Here is a 10000-nt window from a genome sequence, read left to right as displayed (position 1 = left end):
GTATCTTTAGAATGTGTGGTGTGTTCTAGAACCTCTCTGTGTTCTCTCTCCTGTCAGTCTGACTGTATCTTTAGAATGTGTGTCGTGTTCTAGAACCTCTCTGTGTTCTCTCTCCTGTCAGTCTGACTGTATCTTTAGAATGTGTGGTGTGTTCTAGAACCTCTCTGTGTTCTCTCTCCTGTCAGTCTGACTGTATATTTAGAATGTGTGGTGTGTTCTAGAACCTCTCTGTGTTCTCTCTCCTGTCAGTCTGACTGTATCTTTAGAATGTGTGGTGTGTTCTAGAACCTCTCTGTGTTCTCTCTCCTGTCAGTCTGACTGTATATTTAGAATGTGTGTCGTGTTCTAGAACCTCTCTGTGTTCTCTCTCCTGTCAGTCTGACTGTATCTTTAGAATGTGTGGTGTGTTCTAGAACCTCTCTGTGTTCTCTCTCCTGTCAGTCTGACTGTATCTTTAGAATGTGTGGCGTGTTCTAGAACCTCTCTGTGTTCTCTCTCCTGTCAGTCTGACTGTATCTTTAGAATGTGTGTCGTGTTCTAGAACCTCTCTGTGTTCTCTCTCCTGTCAGTCTGACTGTATCTTTAGAATGTGTGTCGTGTTCTAGAACCTCTCTGTGTTCTCTCTCCTGTCAGTCTGACTGTATATTTAGAATGTGTGGCGTGTTCTAGAACCTCTCTGTGTTCTCTCTCCTGTCAGTCTGACTGTATCTTTAGAATGTGTGGTGTGTTCTAGAACCTCTCTGTGTTCTCTCTCCTGTCAGTCTGACTGTATATTTAGAATGTGTGTCGTGTTCTAGAACCTCTCTGTGTTCTCTCTCCTGTCAGTCTGACTGTATATTTAGAATGTGTGGCGTGTTCTAGAACCTCTCTGTGTTCTCTCTCCTGTCAGTCTGACTGTATCTTTAGAATGTGTGGCGTGTTCTAGAACCTCTCTGTGTTCTCTCTCCTGTCAGTCTGACTGTATAGTAAAATTCGGTATATATGTAATGGAGAAAACAACCTATGTTTATCTAGGTTACCCCATTGGCTCACAGCAAAAACTTGATCATTTTCAAATGCAATTTTATTTTTGTCTGCTTGTTTTAGTAAATTCCAAAACTAAATTTAAGAAAAGTACGTCTAAAGATTACTTTTCAACATTGCCTGCTCCTGAGCATTCTCACTACTTTGAAAAATGTAATATTGTAAAACTTCCCTCAGCTCCTATTGATGACGATGCTAGCAGCCATGTGAGTGAATACTACCTAGCTACTGACCGGAACGTTAAGCTAGACCCACAACACAAACAAACCGACTATACAGCTACAAGTAGTGAGTGGAGTTACAAACAAACCATACTAAACAAGTTAAAAGTCTTACCTGTGATGAAATGTTTTCCACACACATAGCTACGTGTAGCCTACTTGAACACCAGGCCCCCACATTTTCCACCCGAATAGCCTGAAGCCACAGGGCTCTTCTCGCAGGCTCTCATTCCCCTACGTGGGAGGATTGTGAACCATAGGTTGGGATTTTTTACCTGGTACATTGAAAAAAACACTTCAGCTTTTCGGCACATTTACTTATTTTTGTATAATAAAACATGTACCACAAAGTTGGCTCTTTTACACTGGGGGTCAATGTGAAAGAATGTTTGTTTTCCCCAGTTTGTTGGTGTAATCAAGGGGAGTTCCTTATTATTAAGTGACTATTGACTCGGAGTATCTCTAAAATGTTTGGCGTATTCTAGAAACTCTCTGTGTTCTCTCTCTTGTCAGCCTGACTGTCCACATGGATGACGAGCTACGCCTCATCTCCCAGAATTCCTTGCAGAGCCTGCTGCTGGACTTCTCTGATTGGAGGGAGGATGTCCTGTTTGGATATACACACTTCCTGCTCCGAGAGGTGCCTATATGTTTCAGATATATTTTATTGTAGAGCAGAGGTATTCATGCATTTTGTTGAGTGAGTAATTCTTTTTTTTACCTAAACAACAACATGAACATACAAAACATAACACCATGGATATTTCACCTGGAGTATTACACCTGGAGTATTACACCTGGAGTATTACACCTGGAGTATTACATCGGGAGTATTACACCAGGAGTATTACACCAGGAGTATTACACCACGGGTATTACACCAGGAATATTACACCAGGAGTATTACACCTGGAGTATTACATCGGGAGTATTACATCAGGAGTATTACACCTGGAGTGTTACATCGGGAGAATTACACTAGGAGTATCAGGAGTATTACACCTGGAGTACTACACCTGGAGTATTACATCAGGAATATTACACCTGGAGTATTACACCAGGAGTATTACCCTAGGATTATTACATCGGGAATATTACATCAGGAGTATTACACCAGGAGTATTACACCGGGAGTATTACACCAGGAGTACTACACCTGGAGTATTACATCAGGAGTATTACATCAGGAGTATTACATCTGAAGTATTACATCTGGAGTATTACACCAGGAGTATTACACCAGGAGTATTACACCAGGAGTATTACACCAGGACTATTACACCGGGAGTACCAGGAGTGTTACCACAGGAGTATTTCACCACGAGTATTACACCACGATTATTACGCCAGGAGTATTACACCAGGAGTATTACGCCAGAAGTATTACATCAGGAGTATTACACCAGGAGTATTACACCGGGAGTATCAGGAGTGTTACATCAGGAGTATTTAACATGAGTATTACATAAGGAGTATTACATCAGGAGTATTACATCAGGAGTATCACACCAGGAGTATTACACCTGGAGCATTACACCAGGAGTATTACACCTGGAGTATTATACCACGAGCATTACACCAGGAGTATTAAGCAGGAGTATTACACCTCGAGTATTATGCTAGGAGTATTACATCATGAGTATATCACCGGGACTATTACACCTCGAGTATTACACCGCGAGTACTACACCACAAGTATTACACCTGGAGTATTACACCATGAGTATTACACCACGGGTATTACACTGTGAGTATTACGTCTGGAGTATTAGACCTGGAGTATTACATCGGGAGTATTACACCTGGAGTATTACACCTGGAGTACTACACCTGGAATATTACATCAGGAGTATTAGACAGGAGTATTACACCAGGAGTATTACACCTGGAGTATTACACCAGGAGTATTACATTGGGAGTATTACACCAGGATTACACCAGAAGTATTACACCTGGAGTATTACACCAGGAGTATTACATTGGGAGTATTACACCAGGATTACACCAGGAGTATTACACCAGGAGTATTACGCCATAAGTATTACATCAGGAGTATTACACCTGGAGTATTACATCAGGAGTATTACCCAGGAGTATTACACCTGGAGTATTACACCTGGAGTATTACACCAGGAGTGTTACATTGGGAGTATTACATCAGGAGTATTACACCTGGAGTATTACACCGGGAGTATTACACCTGGAGTATTACATCGGGAGTATTACATCGGGAGTATTACACCAGGAGTATTACGCCAGGAGTGTTACATCAGGAGTATTTCACTACGAGTATTACAACAGGAGTTTTACACCAGGAGTATTACGGCAGGAGAATTACACCATGAGTATTACGCCGCAAGTACCACACCACAAGTATTACGCCGGGAGTATTACATCTGGAGTATTACACCTGGAGTATTACACCATGAGTATTACAACACAAGTATTACACTGTGAGTATTAAGCCTGGAGTATTAGACCTGGAGTATTACATCGGGAGTTTTACACCTGGAGTATTACACCAGGAGTATTACATCGGGAGTATTACACCAGGAGTATTACACCTGGAGTATTACACCTTGAGTATTACACCTGGAGTATTACACCTGGAGTATTACACCTGGAGTATTACACATGGAGTATTACACCAGGAGTATTACATCGGGAGTATTACACCAGGAGTACTACACCTGGAGTATTACAGCAGGAGTATTATGCCAGGAGTTTTGCATCAGGAGTATTACATCAGGAGTATCGCATCAGGAGTTTCACATCAGGAGTATTTCACCTGGAGTATTACAAGGAGTATTACATCAGGAGTATTACATCAGGAGTATTACACCAGGAGTATTACGCCGCGAGTATTACGCCATGCTTATTACACCAGGAGTATTATGCCAGGAGTATTGCATCATGAGTATAACACCGGGAGTATTACATCAGGAGTATTACGCCAGGAGTATTGCACCAGGAGTATCACATCAGGAGTATCCCATCAGGAGTATTACATCAGGAGTATCACATCAGGAGTATTACATCAGGAGTATTACGCCAGGAGTATTGCACCAGGAGTATTACATCAGGAGTATTACATCAGGAGTATTACAACAGGAGTATTACACCAGGAGTTTTACACCTGAAGTATTACAAGGAGTATTACACCATGAGTATAACACCAGGAGTATTACATCAGGAGTATCACATCAGGAGTATTACATCAGGAGTATTACGCCAGGAGTATTGCACCAGGAGTATTACATCAGGAGTATTACATCAGGAGTATTACAACAGGAGTATTACACCAGGAGTTTTACACCTGAAGTATTACAAGGAGTATTACACCATGAGTATAACACCAGGAGTATTACGCCGCGAGTACTACACCACAAGTATTACGCTGGGAGTATACGTCTGGAGTATTACACCATGAGTATTACACCATTAGTATTACACCATTAGTATTACACTGTGAGTATTACGACAGGAGTGTTATGCCAGGAGTGTTACGCCAGGCGTATTACACCTGGAGTATTACACCAGGAGTATTACACCTGGAGTATTACACCTGGAGTATTACACCAGGAGTATTACATCGAGAGTATTACACCAGGAGTATTACACCAGGAGTATTACACCTGGAGTATTACACCTGGAGTATTACACCAGGAGCATTACACCAGGAGTATTACACCAGGAGTATTACACCTGGAGTATTACACCTGGAGTATTACACCAGGAGCATTACACCAGGAGTATTACACCAGGAGTATCAGGAGTGTTTCATCAGGAGTATTTCACCACAAGTATTACGCCACGAGTATTACATCAGGAGTATTACACCAGGAGTATTACCCCTGGAGTATTACACCAGGAGTATTACGCCATAAGTATTACACCACAGGTATTACATTAGGAGTATTACATCAGGAGTATCAGGAGTATTACACCAGGAGTATTACATCAGGAGTATTACACCTGGAGTATTACACCAGGAATATTACACCAGGAGTATTGCACCAGGAGTATTACATCAGGGTATCCGTGCAAGAGTTTTTGAGAGGTGACTATATGATCTAGGATGAGATGGCTGATGACCTATGATCTAGGGTTGGGCTGATGACCTATGATCTATGATCTAGGGTTAGGCTGATGACCTATGACCTATGATCTAGGGTTAGGCTGATGACCTATGACCTATGATCTAGGGTTAGGCTGATGACCTATGATCTATGATCTAGGGTTAGGCTGATGACCTATGATCTATGATCTAGGGTTAGGCTGATGACCTATGACCTATGATCTAGGGTTAGGCTGATCTAGGAGATGAAGAGGATAAGACTACGAGAGATTAGGAGGAACAGTTAAGGTAAAAACACACCAGAAGCTGGCGGAGCAGAGCGATGCGGGTGGAAAGGACGGGACAGGCAGAGCAGTGACTATGCCAGCAGGATAGTCAATATCTTCAATCATCTTCGCTGATAGCGATGTTGTGTTTCCAGAGGTGGATGAACTGGTCTCATTTAGCATGTATGGTGAAGCCTCAACTCTTAGCCCCTCTTCCAAGTCAAATGAGCTCCATAATATAGTGAATAATGACAACATTGCTGTTGTTTCGTGTGACTACAGCACCAATGATAAAAGGCTAAAATAGAGACATATTGTAATTGGGAGAGGCGTCAAAGCAGACAACCCGCCTGGCTTCGGTTGGGTCATTAGAATTGTAAACAATGCATTCTAAAATAAATCACACGCTTCGCACGCTGACAGGTACATTTCAATGCAGGTTTTAAAACATTGAAAGTGACATTGATTTTCATGGGAGGATATCTCAGTTGAATTGACAAAATTGACTGAATATCATTTATCTGTGATCTACCTTGTATGTACAGTATATCATGTATTGACAGCTCTGTGTGATGGCTCCCTCTGCTCTCTGTGATGGCTCTGTGTGATGGCTCCCTCTCTGCTCTCTGTGATGGCTCCCTCTCTGTGATGGCTCTGTGTGATGGCTCCCTCACTGCTCTCTGTGATGGCTCTGTGTGATGGCTCCCTCTCTGTGTGATGGCTCTGTGTGATGGCTCCCTCTCTGTGATGGCTCTGTGTGATGTCTCCCTCTCTGTGTGATGGCTCCCTCTCTGTGATGGCTCTGGGTGATGGCTCCCTCTGCTCTCTGTGATGGCTCTGTGTGATGGCTCCCTCTCTGCTCTCTGTGATGGCTCTGTGTGATGGCTCCCTCTCTGTGTGATGGCTCTGTGTGATGGCTCCCTCTCTGTGATGGCTCTGTGTGATGGCTCCCTCTGCTCTCTGTGATGTCTCTGTGTGATGGTTCCCTTTCTGTGTGATGGCTCCTTCTCTGTGTGATGGCTCCCTCTCTGTGTGATGGCTCCCTCTCTGTGTGATGGTTCCCTCTCTCTGTGATGTCTCTGTGTGATGGTTCCCTTTCTGTGTGATGGCTCCTTCTCTGTGTGATGGCTCCCTCTCTGTGTGATGGCTCCCTCTCTGTGTGATGTCTCCCTCTCTGTGTGATGGCTCCATCTCTGTGTGACGGCTCCCTCTCTGTGTGATGTCTCCCTCTCTGTGTGATGGCTCCCTCTGCTCTCTGTGATGTCTCTCTGTGATGGTTCCCTCTCTGTGTGATGGCTCCCTCTCTCTGTGATGTCTCTGTGTGATGTCTCCCTCTCTGTGTGATGGCTCCCTCTCTGTGTGATGGCTCTGTGTGATGGCTCCCTCTCTGCTCTGTGTGATGGCTCCCTCTCTGTGTGATGGCTCCCTCTCTGTGATGGCTCTGTGTGATGGCTCCCTCTGCTCTCTGTGATGTCTCTGTGTGATGGCTCCTTCTCTGTGTGATGGTTCCCTCTGCTCTCTGTGATGTCTCTGTGTGATGGCTCCCTCTCTGTGTGATGGCTCCCTCTCTGTGTGATGTCTCCCTCTCTGTGTGATGGCTCCCTCTCTGTGATGGCTCTGTGTGATGGCTCCCTCTGCTCTCTGTGATGTCTCTGTGTGATGGTTCCCTTTCTGTGTGATGGCTCCTTCTCTGTGTGATGGTTCCCTCTGCTCTCTGTGATGGCTCTGTGTGATGGCTCCCTCTGTGTGATGCTCCTCTCTGTGTGATGGCTCCCTCTCTGTGTGATGGTTCCCTTTCTGTGTGATGGCTCCTTCTCTATGTGATGGTTCCCTCTGCTCTCTGTGATGTCTCTGTGTGATGGCTCCCTCTCTGTGTGATGGCTCCCTCTCTGTGTGATGGCTCCCTCTCTGTGTGATGTCTCCCTCTCTGTGTGATGTCTCCCTCTGTGTGATGTCTCCCTCTCTGTGTGATGGCTCCCTCTCTGTGTGATGGCTCATTCTCTGTGTGATGGCTCTGTGTGATGGCTCCCTCTCTGCTCTGTGTGATGGCTCTGTGTGATGGCTCCCTCTCTGCTCTGTGTGATGGCTCTGTGTGATGCTCCCTCTCTGTGTGATGGCTCCCTCTCTGTGTGATGGCTCTGTGTGATGTCTCCCTCTCTGTGTGATGGCTCCCTCTCTGTGTGATGCTCCCTCTCTGTGTGATGGCTCCCTCTCTGTGTGATGGCTCTGTGTGATGGCTCCCTCTCTGTGTGATGGCTCCCTCTCTGTGTGATGGCTCATTCTCTGTGTGATGGCTCTGTGTGATGGGTCCCTCTCTGCTCTGTGTGATGCTCCCTCTCTGTGTGATGGCTCATTCTCTGTGTGATGACTCTGTGTGATGGCTCCCTCTCTGCTCTGTGTGATGCTCCCTCTCTGTGTGATGTCTCCCTCTCTGTGTGATGGCTCTGTCTGATGGCTCCCTCTCTGTGTGATGGCTCTGTGTGATGGTTCCCTCTCTGTGTGATGGCTCTGTGTGATGGTTCCCTCTCTGTGTGATGGCTCTGTGTGATGGTTCCCTCTCTGTGTGATGGCTCTGTGTGATGGTTCCCTCTCTGTGTGATGGCTCTGTGTGATGGCTCCCTCTCTGTGTGATGGCTCTGTGTGATGGCTCCCTCTCTGTGTGATGGCTCTGTGTGATGGCTCCCTCACTGTGTGATGGCTCCCTCTCTGTGTGATGGCTCTGTGTGATGGCTCCCTCACTGTGTGATGGCTCCCTCTCTGTGTGATGGCTCTGTGTGATGGCTCTGTGTGATGTCTCTGTGTGATGGCTCCCTCACTGTGTGATGGCTCCCTCTCTGTGTGATGTCTCTGTGTGATGCTCCCTCTCTGTGTGATGTCTCTGTGTGATGGCTCCCTCTCTGTGTGATGGCTCTGTGTGATGGCTCTGTGTGATGCTCCCTCTCTGTGTGATGGCTCTGTGTGATGGCTCCCTCTCTGTGTGATGTCTCTGTGTGATGGCTCCCTCTCTGTGTGATGGCTCTGTGTGATGGCTCCCTCTCTGTGTGATGGCTCTGTGTGATGGCTCCCTCTCTGTGCCTCCAGGTTCAGGACACACACCAGGGTCTGCAGGACTCCTCCATAAAACTACTGCTGCAGCTGCTCACACAGTGGAGACTCACACTGCAGGTCCCTGGGAACAAACGGGCTGCTGAGGTTTGTAGTGTGTGAAGGGTGTGTGTGTGTAGTGTGTGTGTAGTGTGTGTTTAGGGTGTGTGTGTGTAGTGTTTGTGTAGTGTGTCTATGTGTGTGTAGTGTGTGTTTAGGGTGTGTGTGTGTGTAGTGTTTGTGTAGTGTGTCTATGTGTATGTAGTGTGTGTTTAGGGTGTGTGTGTGTGTGTGTAGTGTGTGTGTAGTGTGTCTATGTGTGTGTAGTGTGTGTTTAGGGTGTGTGTGTAGTGTTTGTGTAGTGTGTCTATGTGTGTGTAGTGTGTGTGTGTGTAGTGTAGTGTTGGTGTAGTGTGTCTGTATGTGTAGTGTGTCTATGTGTGTGTAGTGTGTCTATGTGTGTGTAGTGTGTGTTTAGGGTGTGTGTGTGTGTAGTGTTTGTGTAGTGTTTCTATGTGTGTAGTGTGTGTTTAGGGTGTGTGTGTGTGTAGTGTTTGTGTAGTGTGTCTATGTGTGTGTAGTGTGTGTGTGTGTAGTGTTGGTGTAGTGTGTCTATGTGTGTGTAGTGTGTCTATGTGTGTGTAGTGTGTCTATGTGTGTGTAGTGTGTCTATGTGTGTGTAGTGTGTCTATGTGTGTGTATGTGTGTATTTTACTGAGTATAATCCTCCCCAGGCCAGTCCCAGACTACCAGACCGTAGTCCTCACTGCTCAGTGTGTCATATCTAACTCTCTCTCTCCCTCCTCCCCAGGCCAGTCCCAGACTACCAGACCGTAGTCCTCACTGCTCAGTGTGTTATATCTATCTCTCTCTGCCTCCTCCCCAGGCCAGTCCCAGACTACCAGACCGTAGTCCTCACTGCTCAGTGTGTCATATCTAACTCTCTCTCTCCCTCCTCCCCAGGCCAGTCCCAGACTACCAGACCGTAGTCCTCACTGCTCAGTGTGTTATATCTAACTCTCTCTCTCCCTCCTCCCCAGGCCAGTCCCAGACTACCAGACCGTAGTCCTCACTGCTCAGTGTGTTATATCTATCTCTCTCTCCCTCCTCCCCAGGCCAGTCCCAGACTACCAGACCGTAGTCCTCACTGCTCAGTGTGTTATATCTAACTCTCTCTCTCCCTCCTCCCCAGGCCAGTCCCAGACTACCAGACCGTAGTCCTCACTGCTCAGTGTGTTATATCTAACTCTCTCTCTCCCTCCTCCCCAGGCCAGTCCCAGACTACCAGACCGTAGTCCTCACTGCTCAGTGTGTTATATCTAACTCTC

General features: G+C 46.1%; 1 protein-coding gene across 1 annotated transcript in view; it reads left to right on the top strand.

Annotated features, from left to right (window-relative positions):
• The window catches only part of fryb (furry homolog b (Drosophila)), a 159620-nt gene that overhangs the window by 46535 nt on the left and 103085 nt on the right, over nt 1-10000 (top strand). The window contains exons 16-17 of the mRNA XM_082957584.1: nt 1758-1884; nt 8670-8780. Of these exons, the coding sequence (XP_082813710.1) occupies nt 1758-1884; nt 8670-8780 (238 nt within the window). The remainder of the gene's footprint in view (nt 1-1757; nt 1885-8669; nt 8781-10000) is intronic.

Source organism: Salmo salar, chromosome 11, assembly GCF_965601325.2.
Source record: "Salmo salar chromosome 11, fSalSal1, whole genome shotgun sequence".
Lineage (NCBI taxonomy): Eukaryota > Metazoa > Chordata > Actinopteri > Salmoniformes > Salmonidae > Salmo > Salmo salar.
Note: the sequence above shows the minus strand (reverse complement) of the source record. Positions and strands in the feature narration are given on the sequence as shown.